The following is a 17,595-nucleotide window of genomic DNA, read 5'->3' as shown; positions in this document are numbered from 1 at the left end:
TCTATAGGACAGCTGAAAGGGTTGGAGGGGGGGGGGGATTTTTATTAACAATCCTATAAAAAAAAAAAAAAAAAAGTGTACCACAGACTTGTCTCTACATGAAGTGTCACCCTGTTGAAGACACCACTAAATTATAGCCTCACTCCAGACATAATATGGATCCAGATGGATGTGGTGCAGGGTGAAAGCAGGAGGAAGACCATCATTTAACAAGCAGCGAGACTGAAGGCCCTGTCACACACAGAGATAAATCTGCGGCAGATCTGTGGTTGCAGTGAAATCGTGGACAATCAGTGCCAGGTTTGTGGCTGTGTACAAATGGAACAATATGTCCATGATTTCACTGCAACCACTGATCTGCCAAAGATTTATCTCTGTGTGTGACAGGGCCTTGACAGTCTGAGGTCCAGCACAGAGCACTGGTTTTATATACAAACTTACCATTGTGTACTTCATTGTTATTGCCTTCTTCAGGCCTTGTGCTGTCCTGTGATTCTGGTGAACAAGCCCTTGCCCTCTGCCTCAGCTCCCCATGTAAACCTTAAAGGGAAGAAGAGAATATCTATATTTACAATTTATACACATTTTGGAAGGCTTTAGATAGTCTATACTAGAAGTGTGAAACTGACATCTGAACCGGCCCAAGAGGTCTCCTGTCTTGACCATCACAGGACGCTGGAGACCTGCGGCCAGTCTGGACATCAGCGTGTAGCAGATCCATTAATGAAGGCTGTGTGAAACCAGCCTTAAGGCTTGCCAAGCTCATTACTGTCAGTCTAAAAGGGGGTTTCTGGGACTTGGATACGTCTGCCCCACTGATCAAGCACCCATGGCAGATGGATCTATAGTGAAGCACCATTGCAGCAGCTCCTCTGGTCTTGTACCTCAGCCATCAGTTGGGGAGCTTGGGCCCAGGCCAACACTGGGGTCAATGGATGTAGAGGGCTCCCATTGGAGGGGATTGACATATAAGGAGGGGCAGAAGCGATCACAGACCTGTTTCTACTGAAACCAAATTGCAGTATTGTGTTAAAAAAGTTTGAAATAATAAGATACTCATGTTTCCTTAAACTGGTGTAGAGCCAGACAGGCGCCATGACCCACGTTCAGTGTTCAGACTGCTGCTTATCAGGTAAATTATACCCACAGCTCCATGTGCTCGTCCACAGCAGGCTACAGATTTTTCACACACTAATCTGACCGGTTGTAGCGTGCACAAGGACCAATAGTCACCTATGTGCCTAATCCGAGCATGCACCACTCCAATATTTATATCTTATGCATCTATCTCACCTGTCATGGCACGAGACCTAGCCCAATTCCCATTTTCCTCCTGGCCTGTACTCACCTGCATCCTCCATTGTAATGTCCGGTCAGTGCGTGTCCTACAGATGGATGGAGAGGTTCTGCCTCAAGCTCAGTATTAGCAGACACTGCGCTCAGTATACAGGGACACCGGCCGGAGGATACAAGGGGTAATCCAAGACGATCAGCCCTAGCAGACCTGAGTAGGGACAAGTAATGCATTATACACAGATATGTAGACAAGACAGCAAATACACTATGTGCAGAATTATTAGGCAAATGAGTATTTTGATCACATGATACTTTTTATACATGTCGTCCTACCCCAAGCTGTATAGGCTTGAGAGCCAACTACCAGTTAAGTAAATCAGGTGATGTGCATCTCTGTAATGAGGAGGGGTGCGGTGTAATGACATCAACACCCTATATAAGGTGTGCTTAATAATTAGGCAACTTCCTTTCCTTTGGCAAAATGGGTCAGAAGAGAGATTTGACGAGCTCTGAAAAGTCCAAAATTGTGAGATGTCTTGCAGAGGGATGCAGCAGTCTTGAAATTGCCAAATGTTTGAAGCGTGATCACCGAACAATCAAGCGTTTCATGGCAAATAGCCAACAGGGTCGCAGGAAGCGTGTTGGGCAAAAAAGACCCAAAATAACTGCCCATGAATTGAGGAAAATCAAGCGTGAAGCTGCCAGATGCCATTTCCCACCAGTTTGGCCATATTTCAGAGCTGCAACATTACTGGAGTATCAAAAAGCACAAGGTGTGCCATACTCAGGGACATGGCCAAGGTAAGGAAGGCTGAAAAACCACCACCTCTGAACAAGAAACATAAGATAAAACGTCAAGACTGGGCAAAGAAATATCTTAAGACTGATTTTTCAAAGGTTTTATGGACTGATGAAATGAGAGTGACTCTTGATGGGCCAGATGGATGGGCCAGAGGCTGGATCAGTAATGGGCAGAGAGCTCCACTCTGACTCAGACGCCAGCAAGGTGGAGGTGGGGTACTGGTATGGGCTGGTATCATCAAAGATGAACTTGTGGAACCTTTTCGGGTTGAGGATGGAGTGAAGCTCAACTCCCAGACCTACTACCAGTTTCTGGAAGACAACTTCTTCAAGCAGTGGTACGGGAAGAAGTTGGTATCTTTCAAGAAAAACATGATTTTCATGCAGGACAATGCTCCATCACATGCATCCAACTACTCCACAGCGTAGCAGGCTAGTAAAGCTCTAAAAGATGAAAAAATAATGACATGGGCCCCCTTGTTCACCTGATCTGAACCCCATAGAGAACCTGTGGTCCCTAATAAAATGTAAGATCTACAGGGAAGGAAAACAGTACACCTCTCGGAACAGTGTCTGGAGGCTGTGGTGGCTGCTGTACACAATGTTGATTGTAAACAGATCAAGCAACTGACAGAATCTATGGATGGTAGGCTGCTGAGTGTCATCATAAAGAAAGGTGGCTATATTGGTCACTAATTTTTTTGGGTTTTGTTTTTGCATGTCAGAAATGTTTATCTCTAAATTTTGTGCAGTTATATTGGTTTACCTGGTGAAAATAAACAAGTGAGATGGGAGTATGTTTGGTTTTTATTAAGTTGCCTAATAATACTGCACAGTAATAGTTACCTGCACAAACAGATATCCTCCTAAGATAGCCAAATCTAAAAAACCCCACTCCAACTTCCAAAAATATTAAGCTTTGATATTTATGAGTCTTTTGGGTTGATTGAGAACATAGTTGTTGATCAAAAATAAAAAAAAACCCTCTAAAATACAACTTGCCTAATAATTCTGCACACGGTGTATGAGTGTAAGAGGCAGAAACGGACATGTGTTGGAGGAATTTCAAACTCTGTTGTAAGAGGGAGCGAAGAGCAGATTAATAAACTGCCCCCTCCGTATGGTCAGTATACAGGGCCGGAGTAGTCAGGACCCCAGCTGCCTCCAACACTAAACTTGCTCTTGTTTCTATACATTAGAGAAGCGGCAGATAGGTCCGATAGCCAGGCCATGGCAAGAGTGGGGTAAAGGGGGAAGGAAGGAGTCTTCACCCATTCAGAATATGTCAGAAGCAATCGGGGGGGGGGGGGGGTATATTTGTTTTTGCAAGGTATTTAAAGGGCCACATTCATCATGGACATTTATTGCTCAAGTGCAGGACACATCACTACAGTTAGGCTGAAGTGACACTTGCGAATGTCTTGCATTGCATCACCCAGCATGGCCTGTCAGGAGAATGTGCGGCTGTGCCGGGTGATGTGCGAGATACTCACACGTGTGACTCCGGCTTTAGTGGAGAGTCCACCTTGCGTATGACTTGCATAAAAATGTCACACTGCACTCGGCCCCATTTAAAGGGGGCTTTACACGCTACAATATCGTTAATGTTTTATCGTCAGGGTCAAGTTGTTAGTGACGCACATCCGGCGTCATTAACGATATCGCAGCGTGTGACACTGACCAGCGACCTCAAAAGTGGTGAAAATCTTTCACCATGGAGAGGTCGTCCCAAACTCAAAAAATCGGTAAGGGTTGTTTATCCATGTTGTTCATCGCTCCTGCGGCAGCACACATCGCTATGTGTGACACCGCAGGAGCGAGGAATGTCTCCTTACCTGCCGCCGGCCGCAATGCGGAAGAAAGGAGGTGGGCGGGATGTTACGTCCCGCTCATCTCCGCCCCTCCGCTTTGATTGGCCGGCCGCTTAGTGACGTCACGGTGACGCCGAACGTCCCTCCCCCTTGAAGGAGGGTTTGTTCGGCAGTCACAGCGACGCCGCCGACCAGGTAAGTGCGTGTGACCCTGCAGTAACGATAATGTTCGCTAGAAATTGCTAGCAATATCGTAGCGTGTAAAGCCCGCTTAAGGCTACTTTCGCACTTCCGTTTTTTTGTATCAGTCACAATCTATTTTGTGACTGATGGGACAGATGCGTCGGAGATTGTTCTAACACTGATGCAACGGATCCAGTAAAAAAACGGATCCGTCGTATGTTTTTTTTTTTTTCTGTGTGAAAGGTCATTTAGTATGGAAAATCTATGTGAAGCCATCCCGAGAGAGAGAAAGAGAAGATAGAAGAGAGAGAGAGAGGAGAGAGGGGGGAGAGAGAGATTCTAACCAGAAAGGAATTTACACATCTGAGCATGCTCGGTTGCTAAAAGACGAAACCGTCACTGGAATCTGTCATTTGACGGATTCCGCCGCCCATAGGCTTCCATTATAACACACGATGGACGCCGACGCATCCGTCGCTGCCAGTTTTTTTCGCTGCACAGAAAAAAACGTTACATTCTGCGTTGCTTCCGCCTGACAGTCACTCCACGACTGATCCGTCGCACAGCGGATGCAACGCAGGGCCATCAGTCACAATCCATCGTTAATACAAGTCTATGGGGAAAAAACTGAATCCTGCAAGTTATTTTGCAGGTTACCGTATTTACTCAAGGTGACGGATTGTGACAAAAAAAGACGCACAAAAAGATGGAAGTGTGAAAGCAGCCTAAAACAATACTACAGCTCACATCTCCGAGTTTTTCCTCAGCCTTGAACGGACAGAGGAAAAAAAAAAATCGCAGCATGCTGCGATTGTCGGCGAGAGCTGTGTCACTCGCACCCATACAAGTCTATGGGTGCGAGAGAAACATCAGACTGCACTTGAATGTTATCCCAGTGCAGTGCGATATATGCATCAGCTGATAATGGAGGAGATGGGGGGATTAACCCCTCCCTCTCCTCCGCAGCTGTGAGCCGATCTCAGGATCGGGTCGCAGTCGCATGAGACTCGGCTTACACTCGCAGCAGAGCCTGAGCCGGGGGTCGTTTCTATACTACATCCGATGCTCTCGCATCAGAAGCGATACGCAAGTGTGACTCTGCCCTTAGGGAGGGATTTCACATCTCGGGATCAGGGGTCCTGTCTGCATTGCTGGACATGAAGGTGGCTCTTTCCATTCACTACTAAGGTAGATCCCTGCATGACCAATTCCCATAGAATTGAGGAGTTCCTGGAGATGGGCCATGTATTCACGCTTCTAGTGCACATCTGGGAAGCGAGGGACCATCTTTTATGGCCCAATAAGGTGTAATTTTGCAGATCCACAATGCAGAGAATAGAATATTTGGGAAAGAAGCAGAATCATGTGGATTTTACAGCAGTTTTGTAACAAGCTCCTGACTAGAAAGACACTATTGTACTTAATGGAAGAAGTTTTTTAAGAAAAACATACAAACACCCCACTGCAAAGTCTCAGAAGAGGAGAGAACAAGGACATGTGAGAGCAAAGTATGAGAAAAGAAGTGAAGAAGACTCCTCTACTGTCAGTGCCTCCAGGTGATGAGACGCCATTAGTCTCCAGCACACCTCTCCCCAGAGAAGAGTCAGGGGCTGCAGGGTCCACACACAGGGCAGAGTGCCTGCACCGGGAAGAGGAGCGACCCCCCGGGCCTGCACTGCCCCCCACAGCCCAGAGCCCGCATTACCAGCTGCAGGTCCTGATCCTCCTGAGCGTGCAGTCCGCACACAGCACGGGAAAGGAGGAAGTAGGCAGCCTCAATCAACTACCGATGCAGAGAAAGGAGGATTCATTCTGAAAACACTGAGCCCGGCCCATCCGGAGAGCGGGGATCAGCTGGAAGGGCTGCCCGGGTCCTCACTACTGCAGGGGGTGGGGGGATAGAGGGGGCTGGGGTGAATTATTATATTTTATCAAAACACTATATAAGTGATACACTTATTCTCTATACACTCCATTCAATGATGTGCAAGGGTCCATTAAAAATGTAATGTGTAATATATATATATATATATCTATATATTATACTGTATTTTTATATATATATATATATATATATATATATATATATATATATATACTGTACTGTATATTATACTGTATTATATATATATGTATATATATATATATATATATTGTATTTGCAATATATATATATATATATATATATATATATATATATATATATATATATATATATATATCTCTTACACATTCAAATTTTAAATTTCTAATTGACATTATTGAATGGACCTGTATCAGATCTTGAGATATGTACACTACAGTTCAAAATTTTAGGGTCACTTAGATATTTCCTTATTTTTTGAAGAGAAGCACATTTTTTCTCGATGAACCTAACATTAAATTAAACAGAAATACTCTCTATACATTGTTAATGTGGTAAATGACTATTCTAGCTGCAAACGTCTGGTTTTTAATGCAACATCTACTTAGGTGTATAGAGGCCCTTTCCAACAACCACCACTCCAGTGCTCTAATGGTACATTACGTTTGCTAACTGTGTTAGAAGGCTAATGGATGTTTAGAAATCCCTTGAAAAACCTTGTGCAAGTATGTTAGCACAGCTGAAAACAGTTTCGCTGATTAAAGAAACTATAAAACTGACCTTCCTTTGAGCTACTTGAGAATCTAGATCATTACATTTGTTGGTTCCATTAAACTCTCAAAAGGGTCAGAAAAAGAGAACTTTCATGTGAAACTCGACAGTCTATTCTTGTTCTTAGAAATGAAGGATAATCCATGCGAGAAATTGCCAAGAAACTGAAGATTTTCTACAACGGTGTCTACTACTACCTTCAGAGGAGAGCACAAACAGGCTCTAACCAGAGTAGAAAAAGAAGTGGGAGGCTGCGCTGCACAACTGAGCAACAAGACAAGTACATTAGAGTCGCTAGTTTGAGAAATTGATGCCTCACAGGTCCTCAACTGGCAGCTTCATTAAATAGTACCCGTAAAACGCCAGTGTCAACGTCTACAGTGAAGAGGTGACTCCGGGATGCTGGCCTTCAGAGCAGAGTGGCAAAGAAAAAGCCATATCTGAGACTGGCTAATAAAAGAAAAAGATTAATATGGGCAAAAGAACACAGACATTGGACAGAGGAAAATTGGAAAAAAGGGTTATGGACAGACGAATCAAAGTTTGAGGTGTTCTTGAGGTGAGGATCACACAGAAGAACATTTGTAAGATGCAGAACAACTGAAAAGATGCTGGAAGAGAGCCTGACGCCATCTGTCAAGCATGGTGGAGGTAATGTGATGGTCTGGGGTTGCTTTGGTGCTGGTAAAGTGGGAGATTTGTACAATGCAAAAAAGGGATTTTGAATAAGGAAGGCTATCCCTCCATTTTGCAACGCCATGTCATACCCTGTGGACAGTGCTTGATAGGAGCCAATTTCATCCTACAACAGGACAATGACCCAAAGCACACCTCCAAATTATGCATGAACTATTTATAATAAATAATAATAATAATCTTTATTTCTATAGCGCCAACATATTCCGCAGCGCTTTACAATTCAGAAGGATCATATACAAACAAGTAACAGTTATCGAAAATACAATATTTAAAGGGAAAAAAAAGACAACCCTGCTCGTGAGAGCTTACAATCTACAGTGAGATGGGGGGGGGGGACAAGGTACAAGTGCTTATTTACAATGACAATCCAGCCATCTCAAGAAAATGGGGGATAGATAATGGCTTCGTGGATCAGTTGGCCAGGACCTTGAGATTCATTTGGGTGCCATGGAGTTTGACGTGGGGTACTTATCTGAGAAGTTGTGGAGGGATTAGGTGAAATTAGTTTGGCTAGGGATTGTGATAGGCCGCCCTAAAAAGATGCGTTTTTAGGGTGCGTCTGAAGCTGAGTAAGTTGTGATTCGTCCTAACTTCTTGGGGTAGAGCGTTCCAGAGGTTTGGTGCAGCTCGGAAGAAGTCTTGGATTCGGGAGTGGGAGGTTCGGATTAGTGTGGATGTTAGTCGAAAGTCATTTGCAGAGCGTAGAGAACGGGTGGGGTGATAGACAGAGAGGAGGGTGGAGATGTAGGGGGGCCGCATTGTGGAGATCTTTGTGGGTGAGAACAAGCAGTTTGAATTGGATCATGTGATATATGGGCAGCCAGTGCAATGACTGGCACAGAGCAGAGGCATCCGAGTAGTGGTTAGCCAGATAGGTGACCCTGGCTGCTGCATTAAGGATGGACTGTAGAGGAGAGAGTCTAGTTAGGGGGAGACCAATTAATAGAGAGTTACAGTAGTCAAGGCGAGAGTGGATCAGGGCCACGGTGAGGGTTTTTGTCATTTCCATTGTGAGAAAGGGGCGGATTCTAGAGATGTTCTTGAGGTGCAAGCGGCAAGAGCGGGCAAGAGATTGTATGTGGGAGGTGAAGGAGAGATGAGTGTCAAGTATAACACCCAGACAGCGGGCTTGCTGCCTAGGATTTATCGTTGTGCCACACACAGAGAGGGAGATGTCAGGTTGAGAAAGGTAGGAAGATGGAGGGAAAAGAAGAAGTTCAGTTTTGGAAAGGTTAAGTTTCAGATAGAGAGCAGACATGATGTTGCAAACTGCAGTCAGGCAGTCACTTGTGTTCTGTAGTACAGCGGGGGTGAGTTCAGGGGATGAGGTGTATAGCTGTGTGTCATCAGCATAAAGATGGTACTGAAAGCCAAATCTGCTGATGGTCATTCCAATTGGGGCAGTGTAGAGGGAGAAAAGAAGAGGGCCAAGGACTGAACCTTGAGGGACCTCAACAGTGAGAGGAAAAGGAGAAGATGTGGAGCCAGCAAATGATACACTGAATGAGCGGCCAGAAAGATAGGAAGAGAACCAGGAAAGAACAGTGTCCTTTAGGCCGATAGAATGGAGCATAGAGAGAAGGAGATGGTGGTCAACAGTGTCGAAGGCGGCAGAAAGGTCAAGAAGAATAAGCAGAGAGTGGTCACCGTTATGTTTTGCTGTCAGTAGGTCATTGGTCACTTTGACAAGAGCAGTTTCTGTTAAGTGTAAAGGGCAGAAGCCAGACTGTAAAGGATCTAGAAGGGAGTGAGTGGAAAGGTAGCGGGTAAGACGAGAATAGACCAGGCGCTCCAAGAGTTTGGAGATGAAGGGGAGATTGGAGACTGGTCTGTAGTTGCTTGTGCAGGACGGATCAAGAGAAGGTTTTTTTCATAATGGAGTAATGATAGAGTGTTTGAGGGAACAGGGGAAGATACCAGAAGAGAGAGAGATTGAAGATTTTAGTTTAGAGAGAGAGACTGGAGTAGGTGTGAGGGAAAGGGATCAGTAGGGCAAGTGGTAGGACGAGAAGAAGAAAGGAGCCTGGAGACTTCCTCCTCTGTGACTGGGTCAAATGTGGAAAGTGAGCTGGATGGGATGTGGCGAGGGATGGGATTCACAAGGCTTGGTGGCTGGGAGCTGATCTCTTGGCGGATGTTTTTTATTTTCTTTGTGAAATACGAGGCCAGGTCGTCAGCATGAAGGTCTGTGACAGGGGTCTGTGCTTTGGGACTGAGGAGGGAGTGAAAGGTGTCAAAGAGCTTTTTTGGATTGTTGGATAGTGAGGAGATAAGGGTGGTGAAGTAGGTCTGTTTAGCCAGGTGAAGGGAAGAGTTGTAGGTCCTTAGCATGATCTTGTAGTGGATGAAGTTTTCTGGTGTGCAGGTTTTCCTCTATAGGCGTTCGGCACTCCTGGAGCATCGCTGAAGAAATCGAGTTTGGGATGTGAGCCAAGGATGTTTTACTCTGTGTTTGGAGGTTCTGAGAGTGAGGGGTGCTACTTGGTCCAGGGTGCTACTGAGTGTTTCATTGTAGTGATTTTAAGCCAGATCAGGACAGGAAAGTGAGGAGATAGGGGACAGTGATGAGTGTAGAGAGTCTGTAAGTGTCTGAGAGTCAATGGCCTGTAGGTTTCTGAATGTGTGATAGGTGGGAGTGTACTGGGGCGGACGAGTGTTTGTGGGCTTGAAGGAGAGGATGTTCTGGTCAGAGAGGGGAAGAGGTGAGTTGTCAAAGTGAGAGATTCAGCAGAAGCGGATAAAGACCAGGTTAAGGGTGTTACCATCTTCATGTGTCTCAGAGGATGAGAGCTGTGAGAGGCCAAGGGAGGTGGTTAGAGATAGAAGCTGGGATGCTGATGGGGAGGAGGGGCTGTTCATGGGGATGTTGAAGTCTCCTAGGATGAAGGTTGGTAATTCAGAGGACATGAAGTGTGGCAGCCAGGCTGAAAAGTGGTCAAGGAACTGGGTGGGTGAGCCTGGTGGACGGTATATGACAGCAACTCTAAGGGAAAGGGGATGGAAGAGTCTGATGGTGTGTACCTCAAAGGATGGGAATGAGAGTGATGGAGCTGGGGGGATGACCTGGAAAGTGCATTGAGGGGACAGGAGTAAACCGACTCCACCACCATGTCTGTTTTCAGGTCTTGGTGAATGTGAAAAGTGTAAACCACCATGAGAAATGGCAGCAGGGGAAGCAGTGTCAGACTCCTGAATCCAGGTTTCAGTGAGGGCTAGTAGATTAAGAGAGTTATTGAGAAAGAGGTTGTGGATGTAAGAAAGCTTATTACATACAGACCGTGGATTCCAAAGAGCACAATTAAAAGAGGGAAGTGAGGGTGTACAACTAATGTCAATGAGGTTAGCAGGGTTTCTATGGGAGGTGGGGGAGGGGGTAAAGTTCGCATGGGGTGGCCCGGGATTAGGAGAGATATCGCCTGAGAGAAGTAGAAGTAACAGGAGAAAGGTCAGATGGTGTTTGGAGTTGTGGTATGTTTTTTTCTGCAAGACCCTGGAGTATGATGGATTGAGATTATTCATATAGGTGAAAAGAGCCTGGGAGCTGTACATAGGAGAGGGGAGGAGAGAGGGACTGATGTGGATGAGTGGTGATGGAGGGGGGACGGGGCGGTGAAAGTGGACGATAAAAGCAAATAGGATGGTAAGGATAGAAAAAATGGTCATGGTTGACACAAAAGGTGTCAAAGAGTAGTTTACCTGCTGACTCCTGCCCTGACTAACTGCCATTGAAATAACTGCCAGGCACTTAGCAACAGTGGCACTTTGCATAAGATGGCACGCATGCAACACCCCTTAAGACACCCCCAGATATATAGGGCAGACTAGAGGAATAGGTAAGAGGAATTGTGGGAGGCCAGCTTGTAAGGGGAAATTAACAAATGCTGATCACACCAGGGAATGGTGAAGGAATCAAAGGAAACAGGACACTTGACACCCGCCCGGACTCTAGTCTACAGAATATCACACCTTTCACCATCAGATAAGATTTACAAAGAGGAAGATACAGTCATACATCAGTGAGTATTAAACATAATGTAAAGATGACATAGCATAAGTCACAGTAATCAGAGATATATACCATAACAGAAAAGTCAATAGGAGCAGAGGGGAGCAGACATTTAGAGAAGAAGCAGGCAGCTGGTATTCTATCTGTAATGGAGTGGCCAGCCCAGTCACCAGATCTCAACCCTATTGAGCTGTTGTGGGAGCAGCTTGACCGTATGGTGCGCAAAAAGTGCCCATCAAGCCAATCCAACTTGTGGGGGGGGGGGGGGAAGCATGGGGGGAAATATCTCCAGATTACCGCAGCAAATTAACAGCTAGAATGCCAAAGGTCTGCAAAGCTGTAATTCCTGCAAAGGAGCATTATTCTGTCTCTTCCTGGTAGCAATGAATCCAACCGCTCTAATTATCAGTCCCTTAGATAACTGTATGGTTTTACTCACTCTACCGGCTTCCACAGATAGTTCAACTCAGCCCAACGATGACTTGTAGGAAGACAAGGAGAAACGCTGTAGTTTTCTTCTAGAATCTTGTATTAAGTACAAAGTAAAGGCAGGTGAAAAGGAATAATCTGTACAGGGTTGCAGACATGTCTCTTCAGTAATGGTTCCTCTAGACTAAACTGAAGGAGAAGGGAGGAGCTTTCTATACAGAAGCCAACTAAGGGAGGAACATAGGACAAACTTCATACAGTCTAATCTACCTAGTAACAATAAAGGAATTTCCTGATAGGAGGAAAAATATGCAATGCAAGAATTATATACAACAGGTTGTTCCCATTCATGGGACACAACACTCCCCGTCTGAAATCATATGATTTCACAAGTCCTTCTACGACGTAAGGAGTCGATACTGTCCCTTGATGTCACGAAACCTGTAACGAGAAAAGAGACAAACACAAAAAACGCAACAGTAATGCACTGAATTCAAGTCCATGCTTTGTTGATGACGCATTGTCCTTGCGTAAAAATGTAAAAGTAGAAAAATGTAAAAAATGAATCCAAGTTCAACAAACCCATCTTCAGATTGGGGAAGCCGCAAACATGCCAACTCTTCCTCCAACTCAATAATCCAACGGTAAAGTTTTAATCCAAAGGAAAAGTTCAAGGTTCAATTGGACACGGACAGTTGTGTCTCCGTACAGCAGGGGTAAGGAAAGGTACACTCCCCGCCGTGGCAGTGTCCAACGACAAAGTTAGTTCATGTAACGTCCTCCTTTGGTAAAAGTAGCACGAGTTCGGTGACTGGACGAATCGCACACATGTGCCAGCCGTGGCACGTTGAAGACTTGTAGTCGGTGAAACAGTGAACGATGTGAATAAGACGAGCTACGTTTCGTACCTCAGATGACCAACTTGAGAAGCGCTCGAAGCGATGAGGTCTCAACTTCTGTTCTGATGTCACTGAAGTGTAGCGAGCGGAGACGACCGGTCTAATTTCCTTGTCGGATTCTGGTTCCACCAGCTCGTACATGTTGCCGGCGTAGTTATCGCAGGTCTCCTCGTATAAGATACTTGGAGGTGTCAGCCACATGTTGTCGCCGAGTTTGGATGCAGCAGTGAGTCTCGTTCCTCGGTCGGCTGGGTTTTGTTCGGTGGGAATGTGGTGCCACTGTTCAGCATGATCTCTGTCGAGGATATTTTGCGTAATCTCGACAAAGCATTTCTCCATCTCTGGTTGTCTTTCCAAAGTGCGTTTTAGAGAGGAGGACCTTGCAGTTGCTTGCTGGGAGTTGTTTGGCAACCTTGGCCTTGGAGACTGAAAGGGTAATGGGGCTACCCAACTGTTAGAATCATTTTGAGAGAACTCTTTATCCATAATCTTTATGAATTCTTTGTCTTCTCTCATCGGAGCCAATTTGTTGTCTTCGTTTGTAGACTCGAACGCTGTTGACCCGAAGTCGTCATCCCAGAGATGATATGCGTCCGCGCAGTCGGGAGGCTGCTGTCGCCACCTGGTGTCACTCAGCCTCTCTTTCACCCCGTAGTGATGCGGACATGGTTGAAAGTGAGTGCCGCGACCGTTTGGGAGGATGTGCGTCTTGTAGGAGGAGATCGCGTCAGGACTCTTCATTTTGCCTACGCAGACGTTTCCTATGATCACCCAGCCTAAGTCGTAGCGCTGAGCGAATGGCGCATCGTGTGGCCCGTTGATGTGTTGGCGTACTTTGTGTAGCCGGAGGATGTCTCTTCCAATCAGAATCAGGATTTTTGCACTATGATCAAGAGGTGGGATCTTGCTGGCGATAGTTCTCAGGTGAGGGTGGTGAAGAGCTGCCTCTGGTGTTGGAATCTCTTCCCGGTTAGCCGGTATCTGGTTGCACTCGACGAGTGTCGGTAGAGGTATCTCTACGGTATTTTCAAGAGATGTTACCACGAGACCGCTGGCTCTTCTTCCGCAAGCTTCTGAGATGCCGCTGCAAGTACCTAGTGTATGAGGGTAGGCATTTCCTTTTAAGCCGAACAAGTCAAAGAGTTCAGACCTGGCAAGTGACCTGTTACTCTGTTCGTCCAGGATGCTGTACACCTTCACGGCTCGTTCTGGGTGACCTTTGGGATATACCCTTACTAGGCATATTTTCGCACAAGACTTGTCCCAGAGATCTTCTCCGCAGACTGCGGTGCATGAGGAGGATACTGTGAGGTGGTTTGCAGCTTGGCCTGTACTCTCCCCGCCATGACTTGTGGTAGGAGAAGGTGTAGGTGCAGGATCGGGCTGAGATGGGTGCAGCGCTTGTACGTGATCTGTGCTGTCACACTCCATACAGTTAATTGTAACATTACAGTCTTTGGCAAGGTGTTCTGTAGAGGCACAACACCTGAAACATACCCCAAACCTTTTCAACAGTTCTTTTCGTTCTTGAAGGGGTTTCTTCCTGAAGCCAATGCATTTCTTCAGGGGGTGTGGCAGTTTGTGAATAGGACATTGGCGGTTCGGATTTTCCGCCTTCCCGCCTTCGGTGCCATTGTCTGGTGCTGATGGTGTAGGTGGTAGAACATCGGTCTTTTTGACTGATACTGGGCCCCTACATTTCCTGTCGTTTTGATGAGGGCTCTCATATCTGGGAGCCGGTGAAGTGGAGCCGGTGGGTTCTCCACAGGTGAAGCTGGGGTCTGCCTTACGTTCCGCGATGCCGTTGATGAACTCGCAGAAGTAGGAGAATGGAGGGAAGGAGACTTGGTGCTCTTTTTTATAGTTTGTTCCTACCGTAGTCCACCTTTCCTGCAAGTTGTAAGGCAACTTGGCGACTATGGGTTTCACCCCACGAGCGGTGTCCAGGTAGCTGAGGCCAGGTAGGTGTGTGTCTGTTTTGGCCAGCTGGAGCTCGGACAGCAGGTCGCTGAGTTCCTGGTACCTTGAAGCATCCTTGCCAGATATTTTGGGAAGGTCGTATAGTTGTTTCAGCAATGCATCTTCAATTGCTTCAGGACTGCCGAAGCCTTTCTCTAGTCTGTCCCATGCGGTTGCGAGACCAGTTGTTGGGTCGCTGATGTAGACGGATCTGAGTCTCTTGATTCTCTCAGTAGACCGTGGCCCTAGCCACCTGATTAGCAAGTCCAGCTCTTCGGCAGCCGTAATGCCGAGGTCACGCGTTGCGGTTTTGAAGGCACACTTCCACCCTCTGTAGTTTTCAGGCTGGTCGTCGAACTTTGTGAGACCGGTGTTGGTGAGTTCTCGGCGGATCATGTACCTCGCAAAGTCGGACATGTCTGATCTTTCCGACGTTGGGGGCACATTTGCTGGCTGCGTGGTGCTGGTTGCGTGATTCGTAGCTTCTTGGTTCGGTAACATGGGAAAGTATGGAGTGGCGTAGGCGTTTAGACCAGTGATCGGTTTGGTGTGTACAATCTCTGTTGTATACGGGGCTGGAACTACACAGTTGTTGGGAGTGTAGCGCCTTGCCGGCATGTTAGGTTGCATGTAGACATGGGCATACGGAGGTTGCTGATGCGCAGGGTGTGGCTGTGCATTGGAATATGAAGCTGGTTCAGGCTTGAAAGTCTGAGGTGCATTGGACTGACCTGGAAGGCTGGAAGCTGTAGGTGGATCAGTGTCTTGAGGCTCTGGAGAAGTGTTAGCACTGACGGGAATATTGATGGTAGTTGGCAGTTCGTCGGCTTGGCTCAGCACGTAATCTCTTGTACGCTTAAGTGAGTCTTCTGTGTCGAGATCACACAAACTGGCGCTGCCTTCTTGGCTCCCACCCAGAGCTTGCTCAAAGACTTTTAGCCTTGCCATGGCCGCCACATGTTCACATTCCTTCTGAAGGGCTTCAATTTCTGCTTCCTTGCGTGCAGATTCTGCTTTCATCTCTACTTCCTTGCGTGCAGATTCTGCTTTCATCTCTGCTTCCTTGCGTGCAGATTCTGCTTTCATCTCTGCTTCCTTGCGAGCAGATTCTGCTTTCATCTCTGCTTCTCTACGTGCAGATTCTGCTTTCATCTCTGCTTCCCTCTGGGCGAAGATGGCGTGTACTTTTGTTGTTTCTGCTTCAGCGCGCGCCTTTATGAGCTGCTCGCTGAGGGTTGAGCACCTTGATGAGCCTGATTTGAGTGAGTGCCTTGAGCTCTTAATGGACCTGGATTTGTAAGATGCCGCTCCTGACATTTGCGCCATTTTTGCTTCAGTCTTGCTCACAATGTCGCGCACGGTGCGGTCTCGTTCAGCATTAAGCTGTTGGAAGTCCTGTAGTTCTTTTTGAGACTCGGACGTATTTGCTCTCAGCAGGGTAGAGGAATATTTTTTACAAATCTCTTTGTAGGACTGGTATGCTGAGTACAGTTGTTCCAGGGCTCCCTCTGGTGGTAGCTCATGCACCGGGCGCAGATAAAACAGTCACTTGTTTTTGCACTCTTTGCCATAATAATGCTGTCTGGGTAAACAGTTCACTTCTGGCTGTTTCTAGGTTCTCTTTAACCTTCCATGTTGGTTTGGTCAACCGCTTAGATCTTTCACTGTAATGTAAGTGTGAGTCCATGTCTTCCTCTTGTTGCTTTAAAGCAGGTAGTGAGAGAGCTCTCTTTGACTCCATCAGGAGGGGTGAATGTTGCTCTGCACTGGTTGTCAGGGAGATCAATACAATGTTGCAATCTCTGCAGCCAGCAGTCTGTTTTGCAGGATGTATTTGCAGAGTCTCTGGCTGCAATTTACAATTAGCTTATGGGTGATTCTTGGTTTATAGCTGCACACAGTTCTGATAACAGGTTAATACTTTACAGGGCACTTTCTCTGAAGCTGCTATAAAGTTTTATGCTGTGGCTTATCAGCCCCTTGGGGTAATCCTTTCTCTGGATTGTATGCAGTATAGCACTCCTGGAAACAGGTTCTTTACTGATATATGTATAATAATCCCAGTCACAGCTAATCCTTTTCACTATTCTGTCTCTTCCTGGTAGCAATGAATCCAACCGCTCTAATTATCAGTCCCTTAGATAACTGTATGGTTTTACTCACTCTACCGGCTTCCACAGATAGTTCAACTCAGCCCAACGATGACTTGTAGGAAGACAAGGAGAAACGCTGTAGTTTTCTTCTAGAATCTTGTATTAAGTACAAAGTAAAGGCAGGTGAAAAGGAATAATCTGTACAGGGTTGCAGACATGTCTCTTCAGTAATGGTTCCTCTAGACTAAACTGAAGGAGAAGGGAGGAGCTTTCTATACAGAAGCCAACTAAGGGAGGAACATAGGGACAAACTTCATACAGTCTAATCTACCTAGTAACAATAAAGGAATTTCCTGATAGGAGGAAAAATATGCAATGCAAGAATTATATACAACAGGTTGTTCCCATTCATGGGACACAACAAGCATTCTGTGGCGAAAGCAAAGTTTGAAGGAGAAAATATATATATATATATATATATATATATATATATATATATACACAGTAGATATATAGATATATATATATATATATATATAAGGGTCCATTGGAAATTTAAAATTGTAATGTGTAAAATATATATATACATTACAGTTCAAATGTTTGGGGTCACCCAGACAATTTTGTCTTTTCCATGAAAAATCATACTTTTATTTATCCAATGAGTTGCAAAATGAATAGAAAATATAGTCCAGACATTGTCGAGGTTAGAAATAATAATTTTGCCTTGAAATAATATATATATATATATATATATATATATACATATACATATACAGTTAGG

The 17,595-nt window shown here is 45.7% G+C and overlaps 1 protein-coding gene across 3 annotated transcripts in view; it reads right to left on the bottom strand.

The window, feature by feature from the left end:
- The window catches only part of LOC142317076 (putative C-mannosyltransferase DPY19L4), a 66,771-nt gene extending 60,914 nt beyond the window's left edge, over nucleotides 1-5,857 (bottom strand). For all 3 annotated transcript variants that reach the window (XM_075353050.1, XM_075353051.1, XM_075353052.1), the window contains exons 1-3: nucleotides 5,797-5,857; nucleotides 1,349-1,504; nucleotides 442-540 (exon numbers count right to left, since the gene is read on the bottom strand). In XM_075353050.1, the coding sequence (XP_075209165.1) occupies nucleotides 442-540; nucleotides 1,349-1,361 (112 nt within the window). In that variant the 5' untranslated portion in view covers nucleotides 1,362-1,504; nucleotides 5,797-5,857. The remainder of the gene's footprint in view (nucleotides 1-441; nucleotides 541-1,348; nucleotides 1,505-5,796) is intronic.
- Between the last annotated feature and the right edge of the window lie 11,738 nt (nucleotides 5,858-17,595).

The sequence above is a fragment of the Anomaloglossus baeobatrachus genome, chromosome 6 (genome assembly GCF_048569485.1).
Source record: "Anomaloglossus baeobatrachus isolate aAnoBae1 chromosome 6, aAnoBae1.hap1, whole genome shotgun sequence".
NCBI classification, from domain to species: Eukaryota; Metazoa; Chordata; class Amphibia; order Anura; family Aromobatidae; genus Anomaloglossus; species Anomaloglossus baeobatrachus.
Note: the sequence above shows the minus strand (reverse complement) of the source record. Positions and strands in the feature narration are given on the sequence as shown.